Source organism: Antechinus flavipes, chromosome 5 (assembly GCF_016432865.1).
Source record: "Antechinus flavipes isolate AdamAnt ecotype Samford, QLD, Australia chromosome 5, AdamAnt_v2, whole genome shotgun sequence".
Taxonomy (NCBI): Eukaryota; Metazoa; Chordata; class Mammalia; order Dasyuromorphia; family Dasyuridae; genus Antechinus; species Antechinus flavipes.
Window position 1 is genome coordinate 89,476,753 of NC_067402.1, and position 26,416 is coordinate 89,503,168.

General features: G+C 34.8%; 1 protein-coding gene across 2 annotated transcripts in view; it reads right to left on the reverse strand.

Moving 5' to 3' along the window:
* Positions 1 to 827: 827 nt before the first annotated feature.
* LOC127564957 (polypeptide N-acetylgalactosaminyltransferase 11-like) overlaps positions 828 to 26,416 on the reverse strand; it is a 99,484-nt gene continuing 73,895 nt past the window's right edge. The window contains exons 7-9 of one of the 2 annotated variants that reach the window (XM_052001817.1): positions 11,519 to 11,636; positions 3,926 to 4,078; positions 828 to 1,124 (exon numbers count right to left, since the gene is read on the reverse strand). In XM_052001817.1, coding sequence (XP_051857777.1) covers positions 960 to 1,124; positions 3,926 to 4,078; positions 11,519 to 11,636 — 436 coding nt within the window. In that variant the 3' untranslated portion in view covers positions 828 to 959. The remainder of the gene's footprint in view (positions 1,125 to 3,925; positions 4,079 to 11,518; positions 11,637 to 26,416) is intronic. The other variant, XM_052001818.1, reaches the window with a different exon arrangement.

A 26,416-nucleotide genomic window follows, 5' to 3' on the forward strand; every position in this document is an offset into this window, starting at 1 on the left:
ATTTAGCAATTCTATGGTTAATCTGAACTTGGATTCATATAAATTGTAAAGATAGAATAAGCCATAGGTCATTAGGTAGGGTATTAGGATCAGATATCAAGGGTCAGGTCAACAAAATCTAAAACAAGTTAATTTGCCAATAAGAAAGGAAACAAGTATTTAGGTATTAAGTACCTATTGCATGCCAGGTACTAAGCTTAATGCTTAAAAAATATTGGCTCATTTAAACCTTATAACAATCCTGAGAAGTAGGTGCTGTTGTTAGTTGAGATAATTGAGGCAGATAAGTTATCTGCCCCAAGTCACAAAGCTAGTATTTGAGGCATTGGGCCATCTAATTATCTCTAATCTGTGCTTGGAAGTAGAATAAAGCCAAACAGGGAAACTGATCAAATAGTTATCAGAAAACCAGGTAAGTTGTCATAGCTGAGAACAAAAACACAAATCTGGAATGAGTGATATTAAGAATACAGTCAAAGGAATTTGCACAAAGGTACAGAGTCAAAATAGTAAGAAAGGATCTTGACATCCAGAAATTGTTCCCCATGTTCTTCCACAGTCAGAACTTACCTTAGATCATCAGATCAGATTAGTTAAATGAGAAATCAGTTCCTGACTACTACAGAGTAAAAAGCATGGAAATAATTGCATAGTATTATCTCCATCCCAATCTAAGATAAAATCTAAATGTAAATTGTGTGACAGCCTACATAAATATGAAACTTCCAAGTCCTTAACTCTGGAAAGATCGAAGTTTATACCCTTTCGGGTCAGAGCAATACCAGACATTATAGACTATTATTAAATAAATTGAATAAAAATATTTTAAGAACATTTATTGCATCTTTCATGCATTTCATCTTTCAAAACACACAGGAAGCTCCCTGATAGGATTATTTTCTCATTCTTCTATGTTGCAGAATATAAGGTCATTTTGATTTCCTCTTCATTCAGAAAGGTTAATTTTCTTTAGCAGGGAGTGGAAATATCTCCATTTCTGGATAGATGTTATCCAAATACCACTGGAATGATTTGCAACCCAGTGTTTTTCTCAATTCAACACGTTCACTGATGTTTCCATACTCTTTCCTCCTCAGATCAGGTCTTTCTAAAAAAAATTGTTCCTAAATAAGAAAGGAGAGAGGGAAAATCCAGAGGGTTAGGATTAGGATGATGGTTAGGGTCAGAACCAGAATTGGGGTTAGAATATAATTCTGAGGATGTAGGAAAGCTGGAAGGAGTCTATAAGAGGTTGATTAGGATGTTGAGGAGACAAGAGACCATGTCATACAAGATTCATTCAATTGAAAGAACCGAGGAAGTTTAACATAGAGAAAAGAAAAGTTAGAGAAGACATAAAAACTATCTCCAAGGATCTGAAGGATTTTTATATAGTAAGAAGCATTATATTTGCTTTGCTTGAACTTATAGGACTGATTTAGGAACCACAAGGTTAGAGAGGCAGGTTTTAACTTGAGGGATGGGGAAAGTTTCTAACAATTAGAAATCTCTAAAGCAGAATATGTAGCTTAAGGAGTTTGCAAGTTTCCCATCACTAGATTTCTTTAAAAAAAATTTTTTTTTGTTTTTCAAAATACATGAAAAGATTTTTACATACAATGCATGCAATGTTTTCAACATTGCCCTTTGCACAACTTCGTGTTATAAATTTTTCTTCCTCCTTTTCCCCTACTGCTCTCCCTCAGACAGCAAGTAATCCAATTTATGTTAAACATGTGCAATTCTTCCATATATACTTCCAATTATCATGTTGCACAAGAAAAATCAGATCAAAAAGGAAAAAATGAGAAAGAAAACAAAAAGCAGGCAAACAATAACAAAATCAGTGAAAATACCATGTTGTAACCCACATTCAGTCCTCACAATCCTCTTTCTGAGTGCAAATTACTCCTCCATCTCAAGTCCTTTGGAATTGGCCTGAATCGCCTTCATTGTATATCTCCTCATTTTAAAAGTTAAAATACTAATGTTAACAATACATTTGAAATATCCATATTCATTTATTTTGAAATTCTTGTCTGATCATATTTTTTAAACATTCCATTTTTCCCTAGGCCTTACAACCCCAACACTATTTTTTACTCTCATTATGATTTCCAATTTCTCCATTTCCAGATTCTTTCCAGGCTCTTACTGGGCTATAGTCTCCTCCTTTCCCTATTTGACTTCTCAATGAATCAACCTCTACTCTAACTTTTATACTTAAATCCCCTGCTCCTTGTCCTATTGCTGATCATGTCTTTCTAAATTTAAGTGTAGATTACCTACATTATTGACCTCCCTCCTTTGCTTCTCGTTCATATGCTATTGAAGGAAGCTGGGGGAAAAAATCACACAACTACGGTGACTGGATCAATTACACACTTGTTAAATAATCTCAACTGGACCCTTACTACAACAAAGCAATCTTATGACTTCTTAAATCAGTCTGCCATCTCCCATGCCTTAGCTATTCTAAACATTTTCATCCCTTCTTGTCAAGATCATCACAGTACCCCATCCCTACTTTCAGCTGAGGTCCTTGCCTTATATTAAAAACTGAGGCTATTTGCTCAGAGCTGTAAATTCTTAGCGCTTACAACTGTTTTTATGTATTTGTTTGCTTTTTGCCTTTCTTTGTATTCTTTCTCCATAGTCCAGAACATAATAGACATTTAAATAAATGTTTTTTGATTACTCCTTCCTTACATCAAGTTAAAATTATGGCAGAACACAACTGATATCCAATTTCTTTCCACATTTCTACTTATTTATCTGAAAAAAAGGTGTCCTGAGTAGTTAGTCGATAGTTACAATGAAATAAAAATTTCTATGTTTTCTGGATATATTGCAATGGCTAGGATCATGGGTCTTATGGAAATGAACATTTTATTCACTTTTGACACTGTCAAACTTTTGACTATAGCTGAAGGGAAAAGCAGGTCCTGGCCAGAGCAGGTGCTGGCATTTTAAGAAGGATGTGACAGCTTAAAATGCCATTGGTCAAAACCCCACCCTCAGCCATGGAGACCTTTTGGTGAACTGTGGCTGCTTCTATTTTCTACTCTGATGACTTGGTTTTTCCTTCCTATTTTTGCCTTCCTTGACTATAATTCCAGTATCTCTACGAATGATACTCTTGTTGGCACTCATCAAGTCTTATTGACTTATTAGACTTTTCCCCTAAAGTCTGGGGGATTCTAGGGTTGAAACCTAACTCTGTCTCCATTCTACCTTCCTTTTTTAACATTGCAGAGTATGTTCTCCAAGCCTCTTCCAGCTCCTCCTCATTCCCCATCCTATAGCACTTCCCTGGCACCAGCTTTTGTGATTTACTGCCTTGTTTCCCTCCTCTCTTGGCCATAACCAAACCGCTATCACTGCTGAGTAATTACTGCCCTCTGCTGGCTATGGAAAACTGGAAGCATAAAGTCCCAAACCCTGTGTGTTCTCCCTTTGGGCCCCCTGGCAGAGAAATGAGAAATAGAAACTAATTAGGAACTCAATAACTGATGGAATAGAGCTGGGCCATGTTGGCTAGGGATACGTTCATTTATTGGGAGGAATAGATCCAAGGGAAGAATGCCAAGAAGACATGAAGGGAATGAGAAAGAAAAAGAATGTATATTGATCTTTGCCTGACTTACCTGGAAAGAATTTAAAGTTTCTTACAGAATAAAGTGAAAATAAAGAAAAGAAAAGAAAAAAAAAAAAAGAAATTCTGAAAAAAACAGAAAAGTGAATAATGAAGATGAATAAGCAGAAGAAATAATGAAATTTCCTCCCTAAAGAGGATAGAAATAAAGAAGATGCCAATCAAAAGTGAACATAAATTGATTTGAAACTGAAAGAGGCAAGAAGTAGAAAATATAACCATAGCAGTTACTGAGCCTATGACTCCTATTTTCAAATTAAGAATTCTTACCTTATATTCATCCATCCAAACATGTGCCAGTCGCAGAGAGTTATACTGCAAAGAGGCCATAAATTCCTGAGCTTTGTGTGAGAACATTTTCCGAGAAATATGGCCAACTCTAGAGCAAGGAATGATGAAGAGCTTGCCCCCACACATCCAGATCTAACCATAAGAAAAGGAACACAAACTAACTTTTTCTGAGTGTGAAATAAGATTGCTGGTTTTTTGGAAATGACCATAATATAGGTCCTTATAAAAGCTGGCAGACTATTTTACTTAATTAAATTTAAGCATTATCAAATAATACCCTTGAATGCTCTTACATATTATCTTACCAGAATCATTAAGAGTTAGAAAGAACCTCTTTTCTTATCTCCCACCCAATGCAGGGATCCTCTCTGATAGGAGAAAGATTGCTCATTCCATTTTCAAATAATTTCTAATTGTTAAAAATCAATTCCTTAAATTAAACTGAAATCTGCGCCCCCTCCCAATAATTTCCATTTCATTCTGCCTTCTGTTAAACAAATTGTCTGATTCTTCCCATATATAAATATATACATATATATACATACATGCACACATATATATGTATATTTATAAATGAGGTTATTAATCAGGGATGCCTTATATAGCTTATCTGAATCAGGTAGGAGCTTCTCCTATAATGTTTCTGGAAGAGAGTGCTTTTGTTGAAGTGGACAACAGGGTGATCTAGAGTACCGGATATATGGGACAGTGAGTGGCAGTAATATATTTTTATGCAAAGCCCTGAAGCTCCTGTCTACTCCTGCCATCTGTCCATACTCCAGATCTGTCTTTTTCTTTCCATTCCTATTGCAATTATCCTTGTTCAAGCCCTCATCTCTTTTCATCTGAAAATGAAGAGTCCTCTAAAATGATTCTAATAGGTTTTCCTGTGTCTGTTCATCCTTCATGCTTTGGTGACCTGGTAATTTTCCTCATTCATGGCTCTGATCCAGTCACTTCTCCACTCAAAATCTTTAATAGATCCTTGCTGCCTAAATAATAAAGTTATTGTCCTAGTAAAGCATATCTCTTAGATTGCCAAGGAGATAAGGATGATATAGGAAAGAATGACTTGTACTTTAGGCAGAAATCCCAATCTATGATTAAGGCCTCCTTAATCTCATTGGGAGACACACTAATGACTTGGCCAGATTTTGACTGACAAACTAGCCTCTCCCATCCTAAAGGTAAAGTCAAACCTGCAGCAGGAGTGAAGTGTAAGCATGAAAGATGTGGGCAGTGAAAAAGGGCACCTTGAGAAGATCCTAAACAATTGGTGGAGTGGTACACCTGGACAGGAGAATAAGTGCCATTTAACTAATCAAAGCTGAAGAAATAAAGTTACCAGAATTGGGATCCTGGGCCAGAAAGCACATCTGAGTAGATCCTAGTTGTGCTAAGCTCACTCAGAGGGGGCAGACCCAAAGTTGGTGATTCCTTATTCTCTTCTTCATTTTTTTTCTCCTTTTTCTCCCTTCTCTGAAGAGCATGTGTCTGTTTCCAAAACTTATTTCTTTAAGATTTATTTAAATTCCTTTTCACTTTCTTTTTAGAGTCAGTTTTAAGATAAATGTAATTAACAATTGAATTACTGATTTACATGCTTCATTATTGGAATACTGCAAATAAGACAAAGGAGAAGGGAAGAAAGGCCTGGGGGAGAGAGACAGAGACAGAGATAGAGATTTTTATAACTGTAATATAGCCCATATGTATGTATGTATATATTTATTTATATGTATCTACCTATTTATATTTGCTGAGATAGTTGTCTTGTATAGCGTCTTGGAGATAAGGAGAAAGAATTATTGATTCAATCTTACAAGTTCTCAGAGCAAAGAAACTTAAAATTGAACATTTCTAGGGAATTATACAGTTTTTATTGGAGGAAGCTTTGATGAAGTGGTACTGTCATGATCTGAAGTTTTAGACTTTCTCCTTGCAATTCCTTTTTCCTTTGCCATGTTGAAAGGAAAAACTTTACTTAAAGAGAAGAACTAAGAGAGAGACTGGGAAAGAATAAATTGGCCCATGCCAGGATAGCCAGAAAGAAGAAATAACAATCTCTTCTACCAGTCAGATTTAGAACTGCACTTTAAAGTTGTATTCATCCTTTTACTCATAGTTTTTTATATATGTGCCTCTCTCCACTCCCCTGCTTCCTTTAGATTGTAAACTCTCTCAAAATAAGGTTTATGTAATATCTCTATGTGTGTGTGTGTGTGTGTGTGTGTGTGTGTGTGTGTGTGTGTATTCATGGCCTAAAATACTTAGGCCTTTGTGCATCTCTATTCTCATTGGCGTTATTACTCCCTATGAAATAATGAGTTGAAAGAAATCCTAGAGATTTTGAAGCTTCTATACCTGCTATAATATATATAATCAACTAAATTGTAACACCCTTGTTTCAAGACCTCCGATGTGGGATGTGGAAGTACATTAATGGTCTATATTCCTTCTTAGAGAAATATTAAGAAATCATTTTCTCTGCCTTTGCCCTTGTTTGGTCTTTATATAAGAATGAGAAACTTTATTAATCTTCTATTAACTATTAGCTTTAAAACCTATAAGTAAATCTTTCTGTAGCCTCTTATTAAAAGCCTAAAAGAAAGAGACCTGAACATTTCAGTTAGGACTCTTTCAATGAGCTGATTAGAATAATGATCAGAGTAAGAACAAGAACATCTTTTGATTAATTCAATTAAAAGAAGTATTTCTTAATTCACTTTTGACTAGATTGAAAAGTAAATCCTTAGAGGTAGTGGTTAAAGAGGGATTGAATGGTTTTAGGGAAACAGATGCTCCAGGGTACAGTAGAAAGTTAAGTTACTATTGTTCTGCTGATAAATCAAAACTGTTCCCTAAACTTTGTACTCTTTAATCTTGATCATGGAAATGTTATCTTTGTTCTTAAACTGTGATTTGAAAATGACTGGGCAGAATGTTTTCAAAGGCAGGATGATTCACTGTCCCTTTGGAATTCTCTAAGTAAAGAGACTTAAAATGAGATAATTAATACATTTGTGTTTGATAGGCTTGTGCCAAAAAAAACCAAACCTAAAGAACTAAATTTTTTTTTTCTGCCAAGGAAAACACACTGTATCTTAAGGTAGCCCATTCCACTTATTAATACTGGGATTGAATGGAAAGAAGATGTAGTTAGGAGATATTAAAGAGGTAAAAACAAAAACAAACTCCCTTTTTGGTAACTTGGCCCCAGTTTAGCCTTTTGGTCTTATTCACTAGTCTCAATCTCCTTCATGCATGTCATGTTTTAGCTAAACTTATCTTTTTACCATTCTGTACATAAAATGTTTTGTTTCTTATGTGTTCCCCAGACCTGAGGGACTCAACCTTCATCTCGTACAATCTCATACTTCCTCCAAGACTCAACTCAAGTAACACCAGCTGCATGAAGACTTCCATGAAGTTCCCATCAGAAGCTAGTGCCTTTATTGTGTCCCTTCCAGAAATCTGTTAAGTTCCTTACAGATAACAACTATTTCACTCATGAATGTGTTGCATCAATCAAGTAAACAAGCATTTATTAAATGCTTATCATATGCTGGATATGGTGCAAAGTACTGGAAATATATATATATATATACAAGGTAAGAGAAAATTTCCACCCTCAAAGAACTTATATCTCATGAGGGAATACAGAATATGAAACACAAAAAGAAGCTGAGGATGAGAGAGGAGGTAAGAAGGGACTCATGCAGAAGTATAGTAGGGAAGAAGTCCAGAGAGTCAAGAGCAGAGATCAGAGATGAATGGAGGAGTAAATATGTCTGTCCTGGGCACTTCCTTGCAATGATGTTTCTAAGAACTGTTCAATCAGAAAAAGAACCTCAAAGAAGAAGGCATTCTGGAAAATGCAGTAGTTAGTATATAGTAAATTATTTTAAACTGTTGATTATTTATCCCAATAATATTAACGTAGCATATAAATTTTTCATCTATTTCCTCTCACTTATGCTACATGATAGGACTCATTGCTTCATAATTTTGTACTATTTCATATGGTAAAAGATTCATCTGTCAACGAACAAGCATTTTATTTTGGAGTGTGTGAATAGGGAGGGCTACTTACTTTGTTTCATGCATTCTGTAAGGTGGTAGAATTGCAAATAAGAAAAGCAAGACAATCCCTACCCTCATAAAGCTTACATTCTGCATGTCCTTGACATATTTCATGCTAGTGCCACATTATTTGACAAGATATATGCATGGGTAATTTTTCAGCATTGACAATTGCAAAATCTTTTGTTCCAACTTTTCCCCTCCTTCCTCTCACCCCTTCCCCAAGATGGCAGGTTGACTAATACATGTTACATATGTTAAAGTATAAGTTAAATACAATATATGTATATATGTCCATATAGTTATTTTGCTGCACAAAAAGAATTGAACTTTGAAATAGTGTACAATTAGCCTGTGAAGGAAATCAAAAATGCAGGCAGACAAAAATAGAGGGATTGGGAATTCTATGTAGTGGTTCATAGTCATCTCCCAGAGTTCTTTTGCTGGGTGTAGTTGGTTCAATTAATTACTGCTCTATTGGAACTGATTTGGTTCATCTCACTGTCAAAGAGAGCCATGTCCATCAGAATTAATCATCATATAATAGTGTTGTTGAAGTATATAATGATCTTCTATCCTGCTCATTTCACTCAGCATCAGTTCATGTAAGTCTTTCCAGGACTCTCTGAAATCATCCTGCTGGTCATTTCTTACAGAACAACAATATTCCATAATATTCATATACCACAATTTATTCAGCCATTCTCCAATTGATGGGCATCCACTCAGTTTCCAGTTTCTGGCCACTACTTAGAGGGCCTTCACAAACATTCTTGCACATACAGGTTCCTTTCCCTTCTTTAAAATCTCTCTGGGGTATAAGCCCAGTAATAACACTGCTGGATCAAAAGGGTATGCAGAGTTTGATAACTTTTTGAGCATAGTTCCAAATCAGAACATTCATTTTTAAAGATATTTTTTCAACTATGAGGTCTTACAAAGTTGAAAAAAATAGAAACAATTAATGCTGAGGGAACAGTGGGAAGACAAACACTAATCCACTATAATAAAGCTAGCAAGTTTGGCTCAAAGATTTTAGAACAATTCAGAATTGTTACTTTAGTAATATTGACCCGTAGATTGGGCATATAACCTAATAATGTCAAATTCAGAAAAGAAAGGTTCTATACATGCCAGAATAGCCATAGCATTACTTTTTTTTTTTTTTTTTGTGGCAGCAGAGAATTGGAAACAAAATAAATGTTCATTAATAGAATAGATTTTTAAAACTGGCCTGTAAGTAGAATGGGACATCATTTAAAAATGACGACTATGAGGAAATTCAGAGACATATGAGAAGACTTATATGAATTAGCACATAGGAATATAAGAACAATAAACACAATTCACATCAATAAAATAAATGAAAAGAATGTCAAAAGGAAGGTAAAATCTGAGTAATTATATCAATGACAATATTATAATTACAAGGGCCAAGGACAATTATAATGCCAAACTGCCTTCACTAAGACTCTTCTATTTATAAGACTGTGTTTGGGTTCTGTAGACCTTGGTCCTGTAGAACAACAGTTAGAACAACATATGGTCCCGATAGTGAAATATACCCCACTTCCCGTGGGTATGTTGATAAATGTTTAACAACTAGCTGGGGTGGGAGGGCAAGGGGATTTATGTTTGATACACTTTTAAATTTAATTTGCATTATTTAATTTTTTGCATCATTATATCTAGACAATCAAGTAAACAATAAATTAAGCCCTGATTTTCCAAGGTGTAAATGCTCACAGTGATAATTTAGCCACTATTTCATATTTTTCATAAGTCAGTATTGGTTCCAGGTCAACCCTGCTCCTCCTTTCAGCCCAAAGGAAGAATGTGGCATATATGTTCAGATGCAGATACTGGTTGCTTTTGCTTTACTGTTTTTCTTAATTATTAGGGTTGGTTCTGTTTTCAGAGTGAGGTATTATGTTTAGAAGTAACTGCAGTATAAAAACAGTGCACGAACAAAACTCTTAAAAGTTTGTAGCACCTTGCAGTTTTGTAGGACAACTAGGTAGTGCACTGATTGGAGAGCCAAGCCTGGGATTGAGAAGACTTCCCTCTTCCTGAGTTCAAATTTGACCTCAGATGCTTACTAGTGGTATGACCCTGGGCAGATCACTTAACCCTGTTTGCCTCAGGTCCTCATTTATAAAATGAGCTGAACATGAATATGGCAAACTCCTGCAGTATATTTGCTGAGAAAACTCCAAATGGGGTCATGAAGAATCAGACAAGACTAAATAACAACAAAAGCAGATTAGCACTAAAAACTAAAAATACTTATCCAATTCTTGAATATGTTTTCATTAAAATCCTCCATCAAGGATTTTACCAAGGTACAACAGGCCCTTTAACATTTTTTTTCCCTTTTAGGAGCATAGCATTCAGGCTATCATTGCTTTTGCCACATGGTTAGTTCATGTTAGTCACTTCAGAGGATGTTATTTTCATTCTTAGCAACATATAACTGACAAAATGGTGTCCAATAGGATTTTGATGAGTGACAACTGTGGTAATTAGTTCTTAATATTTGCCATACAATTCAATGTCAGAAAGATATTAAGTTGGGTCAAGTAACTTCTTTAGATATAAGATAATAATGATATGATATTTATAACTGTATTATTATGTGTCATTCTGGTTGTAGATGCATATAAAGATCTAAATATTCACTTTAAAGAAATGGAAAAAGCTTATTAACACTTTCAGTGGTATTATAGTTCTTAAAGTAGAAATGTCAGTCATAAACATGGAATAAAAAAAAGAAGTTCCTTCCAATTGATTAAAAATACCATGACTTAACAGAGGCAATAGATAAACAAAACACAAACACACCACTATAAATAGAAAAATTTTAGTCAAGGTAGTCTGAGACAATGGAAAGGGTAATGAATTTGAAGATATAAAACCTTGGTTTTGAATCCTGGCTCTGTCACTTACTGTTTGCACAACTTGCTTGGCCAAGTCACTTAATATGGTTGGAGCTTCCTTACCTATAAAATGAAAAAGCTGATCTAGATGACCTCCAAAGTCCCTTTCAGCTCCCAATCTTAGGCTAACCCATAAGTGACAGATTACAGAAACAACTTTCACTTTGTTTAGGAGCATTATTTAAGATAAGAATTTTTTTATATATCTAATATAGAATTTTTCTATTAATTAATTTTGGAAATTAAAAATGAAATTAATGTTTGTGATCCATACTGTGAATTTGTTCAGAGAAATTTAAAACATAAGCTGTTAATTTTCCTTTCCTCTTATTTTCTGTTGTGTTTATATATATACTAATAAAATTTTTCTTATATCTAATTAATGCATATACTGGTATAGTTCCAAGAACTATTCACTGGGCATTGAATAAACACAGTTTGGTGATAATAATGTAGACCAAATAAGTAGAAAGCAGGGAACCCTGGATGAATACCAGATTCTGTTATCTAATATAAAAAAAATATTAATTAAAAAATATAAAGTCTGAATTACCCTAAATGAAATTTCCAAATTTTCTCCTCCCCAAGTATTCATACCACTGTCATACTGTCCAATTTCAAAGAAATAGCGTCTGTTTATAGCAAAAATACCTCCAGCCATTGTAGGGGACCTAGAAAGGGAAAATAATTTTAAAATAGATTCCGTAATATATCATCACTTTGGTTGCTTTTTTCTTAAAAATTATTGTGGGTTGTTGGAATCCTTACTAACTACTAACTAATTAGAGTTGATCTAATCTTACAAGAAGATGTTTTGGCCAGAACCTGAAACAAGGTACTAAGTAGAACTAATCAAGACAAGGCTTGTGTTCCCACCTTTACTCATTGGAGTCCACAAGTATGCTAGCTTCACAAAGTAGACTTTCTACTTTCAGGGAGTTCACACCTCCCTTAAAACTCATTGGGTCAGAGAGCACTATGGGAGAAAACCCATAATCCCATTCTCTCAGAAGAGTCAGATAAAAGGCCAGCGATGAGGGATCTATGGCAGAATACATTTTTTCCTCTTGGCTGGCTGATCACGCTGGACTCGAGAGGAACGACTCTGGTGCAGAGAACACTTTGTCGGATTTCAGTGGAGCTACGAAGCCCTCTCTCCGCGGCAAGTTGGTGGCTGGGCTCCCCAGAAGGAGATAAGAGAGATCTTCCATCTCTGTCTTGGTTGGAGGCAGAAGAAAGCAGAGGCAGAGGCTGAAGGACAGAACCTTTGGATTTGGAGACATCCGAAGGGCTCCAAGCCTCTAAACCGGCTGTGCTTTGAGAAGAACAAACTCCAACATTTGAACTCTAACAGTGGGTTAATTATTGATAGTAAAATGTAGATTACTATTATAATATTAATAAATTATAATTCTGGTAAAACTTAGGATAATTTTATCAGGAAAAGTTACCAAAATATAAATACCCATCATTCAAACATAAGTAGTTAGACTTTCAATCAGCTTACATTCTTTCAGGAAAACAAATTGTTACTGAAAAGTAATTTTGGCTGACAAATGAGGGCAATTAAACGGCATGATGGAGTTCAGGTGATGATTTAACTGGTTCATCTTCCTTCTCCACGGGCCTTGGGGAAGAAGGACTCTGCCCCTCACCAGCTGTCTGGCAAGTCCTTCTTTTTCCTTGTTTATAAAACAAAGGAGTTGGAATTCTCGATCTTGTAGGTCCTTTCCAGAATTAACATTCTGATTCCTCTGTGTATGTGTATATATATATATATATATATATGTATATGTATGTATATATGTATATGTATATATACACATATATATGTGATATGAGTGTATGCATATATGCATACATATATACACATATGTGTGTATATACATATACACAGAGCCAAAATCATATATTACAGCTTGTTTAGCCATTCTCCAATTGATGGGCATCCCTTCGATTTACAATTCTTAGCCACCACAAAAAGAATAGCAGGCATTTATATGTCACTTGAAGATTTACAAAAGACTTTACAAATATTATCACATATGATCCTTCACAATTACCCTGAGAGGTAGATACTATTATCATCATCCATATTTTATATATGGGGAAATTGAAGCAGAAAGAGAGGAAGGGACTTGTCCAGGATCAAACAACTATGAAGTATCTGAAACTGGATTTGAACTCCTATCTCCAAATGCATGAACATAAATTACTGAATTGATGAAAGGTGTACTTTTTTGATCTGTGTTTACATGTACACAACATAATTTATGTATATTATTGCATGTACATACATCTAAATTATTTTTCATAGATGTGGGAATAATGGATTCTGAATGTATTCTAAAAAAGGTCATCTAAATACAATGAGTAGAGCATCAATTATTCAGAAGAGTTATGGGATTTGGTTTTCTGGATAATAAAAATTTTTAGTTAAATGAATATCATCCCTTTATATACCAAAACTCTTGTTTCATTTCTTTTTGATGAAATTTTTTGTAATGTGTATTACACACTGCTTCACCTAGGTGACACTGAAACTGTTCTTTATAGTTGATAAAGTATTTTATAGTTTCTCATTTCACTAGAGTCTTGTGAAGTGAATATTATAGGCATTATTAATTTTACAGACAAAGGAACTAAGTTCAGTATGATTAAGTGATTAGCTTATGGTCATGTAGTTGGTACTGGAAGCAGGGCTTCAATTTGTCTTTCCCAACTTCGGTACCATTCTTTTCCTCTAAACCAACCTGCTCCTCAGCAAATTCAATGCAAACTTTTGAAAAAGTATAGGAAAATCTAGATTAGTTTGACATAATCGTTCTGAAACCCTCAACCATCTGAAATGATCTTATTTCTATTTTCAAAGCACATTTCCTTGACTTATTTTTTTAAAATTAAAAACCTGGGACTAAGCAAAAAACAAACAAGTAAAAAAAAAAACAAAAAAAGAAATTGACCACAAAGAAATAACTTAATACCAAACAGTAATTTAAAAAAGATATTGTTGTCATTTTCAGTCATGTGTGACTCTTCATGACTTCATTTGGGGAGTTGTTGGCAAAGATACTGGCGTGGTTTGCCATTTCCTTCTCCAGCTCATTTTACAGATGAGGAAAACTGAGACAAATGGGTTAAGTGATTTGCCCAGAACCATATAGCTAGCAAGCATCTGAGACTGGATTTGAATTCAAGATGACTTCAAGCCCAGAACTCCATCCATTGTACCACCTAGTGACACCATTAAAATATAAGTCAAATAAGAGAAAGTAATAATAATGTTTGGTTTTGTTGATGTGTTGTCTTGTTCTCTTAAATTCTGTAAAACAGCACAGGGGAGCACATATCCATACGTGTTCAGTCATGTAGGAAAATTTTTAAATACATGGTAAACAGTTCAGTAAATTTTGTTCTGGGCATCATTTGGTAAACATCAGTGTTGCCCATAATCCTGTTTTCTTAGTTTTTTTTTTTTTTTTTTAACTTTGTAAATATTGGTGTGAGGCAATTGAGCAGGCCACTGAGACAGAAAAATCTGGCTTAAATTTTCTACACACACACATACACACTCACACACACACACATACAGCACACACATGGACACATGGACACACACATGGTCCTTGGGTCATGCCCAAAACATCTAACACAGAGGCATCCTGAAGGGCTTGCCAGGACTTATTCAGATGGATAGAGCAACAGATAGATTGATAGATAGCTGTATAAAATAATAACCATATATATAATTGTAGTTATAGTTATCCCTTTCACATCATGACTTTCTATATTTCAGTTTTGATATATTATGGGTATGTACAACAAATTAAATGAGAATTTTGGGGGAGTTTTGTAGAAGTTACAAATGACACATGGAGACCAGTAGATCACACAGAGTCTATGACCAAGTGCTTAACCCAAATTTTACAATAAGGTACTGTAAAGAGAAGAAAACAAAAGAAAAAAAGGAAAACTTCAGACTTCCTCTCTGGTATGAAAGGAGAGTCAAAAAATTTTACATGGATTTTCCAGATCACAGGGCCACTGAGTCCCTAACCCCCATGATGTAGAAGGGATAACTTATATGTCTATGTGTCTATATATGCAAACATGTGTATAAGTTGTAGAACTGATGACTTTGCATTAATCAGAGAAAATGTCCTTTTTCAGAGTTCCTTCTATCACTAAAATCACTAGACTGTTTGTTTTTTGAAGCAATTGGGGTTAAGTGACTTCTTCAGAGTCATACAGCCAGAAAGTGTTAAGTGTCTGAGGTCTTCCTGCCTTCAGGGCTGGTGTTCTATCCACTGTGCCACCTAGCTGTCCCCATAAAATGAAATCTTAATCTTATAAATAAAATAATCTTTCTTCCATTAAAGGATATCAAGGCATAGCTCTAAACACAATGTGAAATTATATAGACTTTCTTGAAATGGAAATATATTATCTCATATTTTGAATCCTCATGTTCTGTTGTGCATATGGCAATATTTTCCTTTTTTTTCTATTTTGTATTTATTTTAAATTAATAAAAAAGATAACATTGACAAAGCCTTTGAAAATGCAAATTCATTTTGAAGATATTAGGGTGCTCTGTGCCATTAAAAATATTTGAGCAACTAAAGGTTTTATATGAGTAATTCTCTGTTAAAAAAGCAGTAAGTTGATCCTGTCTTAGGTATCATGCTAAAGAAAAGACAAATGTGTTGATTGAAGCATATTTTTGAAAGGTATAAACTGAAACATAATTTGAAAAGGTTAGATAATAGCTAGTGAAAAATAGTCACCCAACTCAAAGACTACAAAATGACTGCAACTTTTTTTTTTTTCCAGAGAATGCAATTCTGAAAAATTTGAACAGTTTGGTAAAGTAACTTATTTTTGAAAATGCTTCACAATTATCTGGACAGGTGCCAACAAATCAAGTTTCTTTGGATTTAAGCAGCATGAATCTGGGGGACATATTGAATAGGATAATATTGTAGTTTCCCATTAAATAAAATCTTTTTTTTTTTTTTGATGAAAAAACCCCCCATCATCCAAGAGCCTTGGAAGGCACCTATTATCTAAAGAGTATGAGCTAATACATGAATAAGCAAAGGAATAAAATATCTTTTCTGGTTAGTTCTTTTGGTGCTTTCTATTGCTAGATAATTGCCAAGTTCACTTAAAGGAAGCAGTGTCAAATATCTGATAATATATATAAAATATGTATTTTCATATGTATACATACAAACACACATATACACATACATAAAATTATAAATATATTGTTATATAATATATGGATACATATTCATATATGTATATATGTGTGTGCTTGTGTGTATACATATGAAAATACATATTATGTCTTTTGATGTTTCTGAAAGGATGCAATCTAATGGACCCAAATGTTATTCAGAATATGAAATGTTATTTATTAGAGATGAGATTTGATGAACAAGTTTACTCAAAATATTGGATTTTGAATCTTATGACATTAAAGATATAATATTTTAAACATTGCTTATGCCTGGAATTCTATTCTAATTCACACATTAAAGAGAGCTTGAAGAAAATTATGACCTAGCAACATGTTCACAGAAGAATCAGTCAATTATCATTATGATAATAATGATAGTAGTTCACATTTTATATAACTCCTTAAGGTTTACAAAGTTTTTTCATCACCATACTCTTGGAGCATCCCCATTTTAGAGATGAGTAAACTGAACTTAAGATAGAGGACCTGACTTGTGCATAATCACAAAATATTTCTACTAGTGACGGAGGGGAGCTGGAAACTGGAGGGGGGACCCTGAAACTCTCTCTCTGAAAATTCCTTCAAGGAGAAAGTCTTCTTGAATTCTGGCCTCAGTAAAAGACCCTGCCGGAGGGAAACAGGACAAACAACTTCTTCCTGTTATCTAGGTGGGGCTAGTTGAGTCCAGAGTTGGAGATTCCAACCCCATTCAATTGGAGATTAGCTAAGAAACACTCATTCAATTCCAAGATTTTCTCTGATTTCAGCTCAAACTATACCCAACCCCCATCAAGAGCTGCTAGCCTAGGCTTCTATTATAAAATGAGTCAAGTTGGGGCTCAGTCCTTGCAGAGGACTTAATATGCCTCTCTCTCCCTGGCATAGCAGCAATCCTCTGCCTGCTGAAATGATATTCTCCTTCAGCATTACCCTCTCTTTATCTTTCTCTACCTCTCTGTTGGGATTTCTCTGCTAGAAACATTACTTCTCAGTCAGGACCTTGCCATCAAGGAATTCAGTCTTTCTATTCATGCATAGCAAAGGCTGACTTCCCAGTGACAATAATAAACTTCTTTTTATCAGTCTACCTTTTTGGGTTCAAAGGACCTCTGTGCCACCAGAAGGGGGTTCCCACAACTTCTTCTCTAACACCTAGGGGAATCTAAGGGAGTGAAACGTCTTTATTTGATTCCCTAAACCCTGAAACTGCCATTAACTTCATCATTTAACTCCCTGACCACCAGAAACCCTAACTTCATCACTAGGTTGCAAACCATCCATCCTTTTATTCCATAGCTAGAATTCTTTTTTATCATATCAGACAGAAGAATTTACAGATGCTGAGGGATAATTTATAGGCTTTGGAGGAAGCTAATTCCCTCGCCAAATACATGAGCACAAATTTCTGAAATGGTAAAGGATGTACCTTTTACAGATCCTATGAACAAACTTTCTTTAAGTGAGGAAAATAGAAAGTTTAAAAGCCTGTAGCCCATTGTGTGTATGATGTAGTAAATATTTTAAATGAGTTGGACTAATTAAAGGACATAATATCAAGTGGGGAATAAAATTCTCTGCAGGTTGAGAAAACTACTTAAGAGAAGGCTTTAATAATTGGTCTTATAATTAATTTTTCAAAAAGGTAGCCATGATATATAGCCTAGGGTTTTGTGGTTAAACATGTTTCTTTCAACCTTTATTTTTTTTAAAAGGCAATGACCAAAAGATGAAGATTTCCCCTACCCCCCAGAAAATCAAGTTCTAATATTATTACAATAGTCAGTTTTCATTCAGCAAAATATTATAATTCTATATAAACATATCCTTAAACACAGATATTCATGGAACATTGCGTAGGCATATCCCATGATACATTCTGAAGAACGTTTCCAATTTTCCTAGTCCTGAGGGACAGAAGGATATTTTCTTAGATATGTATTCTACACCATCTACAAGCGATAACACATCTGACTGAATCTAGGATACACCATAAACAATAATCAAGAGTAATGAATGATGGCCTGAATTAAGAAAAAAAAGTAGCTTATATTTATTGTTTAAGAAACCTGGGAACATATGACACATTTATATTTCTGTTAGATTGTGAATTCCAATGCTGAAACCTTCCATTTATATAGAAAATTCAGTTATCTATAAAGCTGTCAGTACTAGATAAGCAATCATCTGTTGTGATGTAGGTGTGTAGGCCATCAAACAATGCCAAGACATATTTTGGAACTTGCTTCCTTGAACAAAATATTTTACCAACAACAAAACAACAACAACAACAACAAACTCAACCCCAAAACACATCAAAAGAAAATCTTGAAAATACAATGGAATGAAAAATGTGTCTTATCTGATCTCCAGGGCAATGTAACATGCTGCTTTTCAGCAAAATTGATTATTAAATTATAATCCAAAGAAGCTTTCTCTAAAACTATTTTCTTGCCCTGAAAATGGAAAATTAATTTTTTTGGTCATTATGATGGTGGCTTTTTGCAGGCCTAGATCATCTAAGATGGAAGCCCTCTTATGTGAGATGCCAAAGAACCACTTCTGGGAAAAGACATTCTGCATTCCCCTACCATTTGAGGGCAAATAGCCTCTTTCCATTGACTGCATATCTGGAACAGACTCTGTCCTTAAAACTACCCCACTGTCTCTCTTTCTGGCAATTTCTAGGGAAGGTGAGGGTCTTATTCACTCATAGCCCTGGGGCATGGGGCCTAAAATGGGGGAGGTAGTCCTTCCCCACACCCAGCTTAGTTCATGGTGCACATACTACAGGTACTGCAGGAAAGAGAGAACAACTGGCAGCTTTAAAGATAGCAATCATGAAAGGAATCTCTTCCTCCCCCATCACACCTCAGTGTCTTCTCCCATAAGTGCTTCCACATCCCATAATCTGGGCAAGGAAAAGTCCTGTTACATTACTTTAATTTGATTATAATCATAATAAAAATAGAACTAATTTATCATTTTGAGGTTTGCAAAGCACTATGTGTATGTTATCTCATTTGATCCTTACAACAATCCCGTGAGTTTGATTTTATTATCATTATCTCCATGTTTATAAATGAGGAAACTGAAATTCAGAGAGCATAGTGTGAGTTGTCATACTAGTAAGTCCCATTCTAAATACCATCAGGCTGCTCGAGCTTTGCGTTTACAGTTTGGGATTACAAGAGAAGAAGCTAGGAGCATAGTGAAAAGCTGTACAGCTTGCCTTCCCTTCCACGCTCCTACACTATCTCCAGGGAAGAACCCTCGTGGTTTGAGACCCAATGAAATCTGGCAAATGGATGTGACTCATTATAAATCTTTTGGTCGTCTGTCTTTTATCCACGTTGTGGTAGACACCTTTTCAGGATTCACTTTTGCCATACCAGCAGCAAAAGAGACAGCCCGAGTGGTCACTGAATTCCTCATTCAAGTATTCGCAATTATGGGTGTGCCACAAGAAATAAAAACAGATAATGGACCGGCATATACCTCCAAACATTTTGAACACTTTTGTGCACAGTATAAGATTTTACACACTACTGGCATACCCTTCAATCCTCAAGGTCAAGCAATAGTAGAAAGAAGAAACAGAGACATTAAGACACTCCTCCAAAAACAAAAGAAAGGGGGAGCCACGGGTAACCCTAGAGAACTTCTAAATTTAGTTCTCTATACCATTAATTTTTTAATCTTTGATAAAGATGCACTGGCTCCAGCAGACAGGTTTTATAACCCACCAGAAGAGCAGTGTCCAGTGCGAGCAGCTCCACTATCCTTAGATAATCGCCAGGTGATGTGGAGAGACCCAGAAAGTGGTGAATGGAAGGGACCAGATAGGCTAACTGCTTGGGGGAGAGGATTTGCTTGCATCTCTACAGGTGGAGAAGGAATCAGATGGGTGCCTACGAGCCGCATTCGCCTTGTCCATTGCAGAAAGATGGAGCAGACCCTTGAAACAAAGGAGAACACCCAAGAAATATCGGGTGGTTCTGTTGCTGATTGTGCTCACAAGAATTATTAGATTCCTGGCACATGAACTAATGGACAATGGAATCCTATTGGACTGTTTCTAGGACTTATGGACATGTGTAAATTTTCAGATTGATTCTTGTTATTTGTTACATTACTACTAGCCTGTGTTATATTGCTATGTGCTCATGTAAATTATGTATAATGCCTCCCATATTGATGGATTTATGTGTACCCCCTCAGAAACCCCCTATATTTTAAAACAAAAGAAAGGGGGAGATGTTGGAATCCTTACTAACTGCTAAGTAATTAGAGTTGATCTAATCTTACAAGAAGTTGTTTTGGCCAGAACCTGAAACAAGGTACTAAGTAGAACTAATCAAGACAAGGCTTGTGTTCCCACCTTTACTCATTGGAGTCCACAAGTATGCTAGCTTCACAAAGTACACTTTCTAACTTCAAGGGAATCCACACCTTAAAGCTCTTTGGGCCAGAGAGCACTATGGGAGAAAACCCATAGTAAGTGTTTGAGGTGCTGTGTGAATTCAGGTCTTCCTGATTTTCTGTGGCTGGAGCCAGCTAGGAGCTACAATATACTTTTGACATACTTTCTATAATTTTTAACATTCTTTTATTTTAGTATCAGTAACTTCTACAATGTATTTCTATAACATTTCCAATCACACTAGATATCATTTGCATTCATCTTTTGATCTAGAAACTGGGACATGTATTATTTCATTTGGAGCTTGATACTGTCTTACTTTATGAGTAAATATCACCATCTCTGTAAACTTTAAAGTTATTGCCACTAAAGACCATGAAATGTAAAAATTATACATGCTTCACATTGTTACATGTTCATTTCATTCCAAATCAATTAACTATTTAAGTGCCTACTATGTGCAAGGTGATAGGTATTGTACTAGATGCTGGGGTTACAAAAACAAAAAGAAAAACAATCTCTGCTTTTAAAGACACTTCTGATAGTGTTCTTTTGATTTCTAATTATAGTCACAATTACAGAATAATAAAAATGTCTCATTAAATGTCTTGAATTTCATTTCTTAGTCACATTTCCTACAAGTTTGAATTCCCTACTGTGTGCAGATCTGTTTCTGGAATGATTTTGGTAAAAATATCAATAGCAACTCTGTTTTGGAATCATATTTTGGTGAGGGAGCTATTAAATTCAAAGAGTATCAAGAACATATTCCATTTGTGAGGTCACAGCATATTGCAAGCTAACCAAATGCTGGATACTAGATTACAGAAGCATCTTCAATGATTGCCAAGTCCCAGATTACTGTGTCTTTTGGTTCACTACCATAATTGTGGCAATAATCTGAAGCACATTAACTTGCCTTTTAAAGTTAAGGTTTAACATCCATCTTGATTTCATCCTACGCACAAAGCTTTGTGTTGAAGAAACCACCAGGCAAATGTTTCACTGCTTAGACCTGGCCACTGGAGAACAATGTGGAGAGCAGGAGCTCTTCAGCTGTAGGGAATTTAGAGGGAGCTAGAAGTCAGATCCTGCTACACCTACACTACTATTCTAATGTACATGAGTACAAGACTATTGAGTATGGTAAACTGAGGGAGGGAAATTTAGACTGACTTCAGACACAGATAATCTCTCTAAAAACTCTATTCTAATTTTTGACTCAGATTTATCAAAAGACAATTCTGGCTCCTAACTACATGAATTTCTTGATTATCTCCTTCCTTTACTCCCCAGTTAAAGAGATTTAAACCTGCAGCATAGAATCCAAATAGATTCAACTCACGAGACTCACTTTCATTCCTAGCTCTACTCAGGAACAGGATCCAAAGCATCAGAACAGATTATTCATTCTGAAGTAGTTGGACACTCTAAGAGAGATGGGAGATAGCATGTATCAGGAGATTCAAATGAGAATCACTTCAATTACCAACCTCCAATCAAACCATGATAGAGATCATTCAGGACACTAAGTCATAGTTCTGGGAACAGCAATGTCTCATGAACCATCAGTCCTGCTTCCACACTGGATCTGATAGCCATCACTAAGAGGAACAATTATTGGGGAAAAGGGTCCCAGTTTCCTGTTAACATCAGTATTGTTAACCAACTGCTACTAATGAGTAATGAAGTCCAAGTATCCTGAGAGCATAGTACCCCTACCCCCACCCTCACGACTGATCTTGCTTCCGTCTTAACCATAGCAGCCAATGTTCCTGTAGAGAAGCAACCTGCCAACAGATTCTGTGGATGCTTCAATCACAGCTTCTTCAGCAACCACAGCTATAGAAAACCGAGAAAAGAAATGTGTCACCATTACAGTCCTTGGCATTATCAAATGGTTTTACATTAGAAACAGATATGACTTCATCAGTAGAAGGGATATTAAAGAAGAAGCATTTTCTGTTTGTTTCCCATTAAGCCTCAAGGACCACGAGAACCTTAAATATGACTTGAAGATAAAATCTCTAATATGTGTTGTCTCTCTTATAAAAATGGGAGCTCCTTGAGAGTGGGAACTATCTTCACTTTTCTCTTTGTATCTTCAACCCTTTACATAATGTTTTGTGCACATTAAATACAATTTTTTCATTCATTTATTTAAAAAAGAATGCCTAATTTTTATTTAAAAAAGAGTGCCCATATTAAGTATTGGGAGGGATACAAAAGAGATGGAAACAATACCCCTATCTCCAAATGTAAAAAAGACAAAGGGAAAAAAGTTAGGAAATATAAACAAGGTTTCTTCCTGTTCTTATCATATACCTCCTCCCCAGGCTTGAGTTTTATTTTAAATAATTAAAATTAAATTAAATTAATTAAATTAAATAATGCTGACATTGGATTTTAAAAATTTGATTTTTTTATATGCTTAATAATATGCTTAACATAGGGCTATTACTACCTACTCTCTACCTGCTCCTTCATCCCAAACCCTAGCAGAAAAATCATACAGTAGGAATGTTCTCAGCAGTGGATTGGAGTAGAGAGGTCATTAACTCTCAGAGTGAGAAAAAACCAGGGTTGGAAACCAGGATTTCATCTACCAGTAGATGAAAATGGGCAAAACATTTAGTCTGTGTAATCCTCAGTTTCCATGTATGTGAGATAGAGATAATAAGGGTACTTACAGGATTATTGTGAGGATCAAATTAGATAGTAGTTATAAAACATTAAGTAAAGTTCAGTGTTATTGAATCCTAAGAATAATCAATTCAGAACAACAATTCTCAAACATAACGGCAAGAAATATTTTTTTTGGTTTGTTTCCTAGGCACTCCCATTTTCACACAAGAATGAGGAGAATTTCTCGGTCTTTCTTTGATTGCCTTTGGATCTAGTGCATGGCAGATGCTTCTCCTTATCCCTAAATAGACATTAAAAGATTCATGCAAATGATATTTGCAGTAGCATTCATTTATTCTTCCAGAGATTAGAAATGATGAATTTGCTGTTCTCCTTACTAAAAAGTTTCAGAGTAGAAGAGATGATAAAATCTATTACTGATTTTAGAGTTGAAAAAAAGGATAAGCCTAAATTTTCCTGAGACACTAATATATTGTTGATGGAGTTATGTACTGATCCAACCATTCTGAAGAGCAAACTGAAACTACACCCAAAAAGCTATCAAACTGTGCACATCCTTTGATCCAGCAGTGTCTGTAGTGAGCCTGTATTCCAAGGAAATCATAAAGAGAAAAGGACCTACATGTGCAAATATATTTGTAGCAGCTCTTTTTGAGGTAGCAAAAAATTGGAAAATGAGTAGATGCCTGTCAATTGGGGAATCGCTGAATAAATTGTGGTATATGAAGAGGTATATGAAGATAATAGGACATTATTGTTCTATAAAAAGTCATGAACATGCTTTAAAAAGACCTGGAAAGATCTACAGGAACTGATCCTGAGTGAAACAAGCAGAACTAGGAATACATTGCACACAATAATAGCAAGAATATGCAATGTTCATCTATGAAAGACTTGTTTCTTCTCAGTGGTTCAATGATCCAATGCTGTCTCTATAGATTTTGTTTAGAAAATGCCTTTTGCATCCAGAAAAAGAACTATGGAGATGGAATGTAATTCAACAAATGCTATATTCATTTCTTTATTCTTTTTTTTTAAATCTCTCCCATGGTTTTTCCCTTTTGCTCTGATTTTTCTCTCCCAATATGATTCATAAACAATGTACATTAAAAATAAATTTTTTTTAAAAAACCCTAAATTTTCTTAAGAGCTATAAATGAATTGACTCATTTATTTATTGAAACTGACAAGTTTCTCTGAATTCTGAATATTAAAGCACCTTTCAAAATTTATGTAATTGAATTTGAATTGAGCCAGACTAGATTTTTCATCCATTTTGTCTCATATAAGATACAACTATTTATGTTGAATAAACTACTAAACAAATACTTCCAGATAAAACTTTAATTTATAATTCCTCTTTTACCTGCTTCAGCACAAAGAGGTGGAGAACCTCCTGTTTGGAAATAATAATACTAAATTAAGAAATATAATGACACATAAAAAAATAGAAACAAATCCAAACTTTAATTTTAAGAACTCCGTCAAAATTTTTAAAAATTCCATATGCTATGAAAGTATGAGACTATTTTAATATCCTAAATTAAGATATATTCACATTTTTATCTTTTTTTTTTACATTTTTATCTTTTAACATAAAATAGAACATTAGAGGAAACAGAAGCTACTGATATTGACCATTCAGAAAATAAAACTGATTAATTAGAATTTCATAAGACAAAAGTTCTACTCAGTAAATTTGGGGTTCCCTTTCACCCCTTATTTTTTATCTGAGCTTTTTAAAAATGAAAATGAATGTGTCTATCTGACATATTTTAGGGACTTAGAATCTTTTCTAGTAATATCTCGCTTTGCTTTCTAATAATGATGATTGATAGACTCATCTGTTCTCAGGATTTGGCTATTTCCCTTAAATGGGCAAAAATATAAAATAAAAAATTTCCTAAACCTTGGCAGCTTATAGCTCCATTTGCAACAAAACAAACAAAACATTTAAACATAAATTCCAGTAGCAAATGTGTTATTTAAATAAATTAATCTAAAACTTCAAAATGTGATCATTTTATGAGCAAATTAAATTATGCCCAATGCATTTTTATGTTTTGTTTAATTTAACATTGAATTTAAATCTGGACAGAACACTAAAAACATGTATTATATATATATTTCCATTTTCCATCTCAAAAATAAAATTTCCCCCTCAAAAAAAAATCCACTTTCCCTCTGCTTTTTTAAAACAAAATAACAACAAAAATAGCAGAGAAGTTTTTTTTAATTGATTTCAAATTTTTTGAATATTTTTTCTATTTAATGAGGATTTTGAAAATCCTTCAAATCCAGAATTTCCCAAGAAACAATCTTTGTTTTAAACTATTATCTAAATTCTCTAGCCCATTGTGGTTAGATCTCTTTGGGATAAAAAGATCTACTCAATTTGACTACTACCAAGATCATTCATAGAAAGCATGATTTATTTATTAGAATCTCAAAAAACGAACCCCATCCTGGTCTGTGAGCCAAATTTCACAGCAGGATAGGGGGCCAGAGCCTTGAAAATGCTTACAGCTTTTATATATTTCAGACAAAGAACCTCCAAAATCCCGCCCTCTATATGTTGTGATTGGTCACATAAATCTACTGTTCTCCTAGTTGGTCAGTGGAATGTAGTAGACAAGGTGAGATACAGCTTCTTTGGCCACATTGGACAATGGAATGTAGTCCAGGCCTTATCTAAAATCACGTGATTCCGAAGAAGCCGAAATTTAGGCCTATAGGCTTGATCTACTTTAGCTAACAGTCTCTGATCAATATGTGCTGTAAGTTCTTCACCTTTTCCCACACAGATGCATGGAATCTGACAGTTAAGAGGAGACCTGAGAGAGGGGGTCTTTTATCTGATAACTATTATTTAGCTTCTACTTGAACATTTCTAGTGACAGTGAACTCTAGAAACCCATTTCCTTTCTGGCATCTTTAATTGTTAAAAATTTCTTCACAGAATTAGAAGGGAACTCACAAATCCTATTTAATCCAATCTGTACCAGAATCCAAATATATCTATAGCATCAAGCTCTAAATATATGTGTTATGATCCACAAATAAGGGTCATCTGCTACCTTGCTTAAGCTCACTACCATTACCCTTTCTGTTTCTCAATGTTAGATGGAGACTAGATCCTT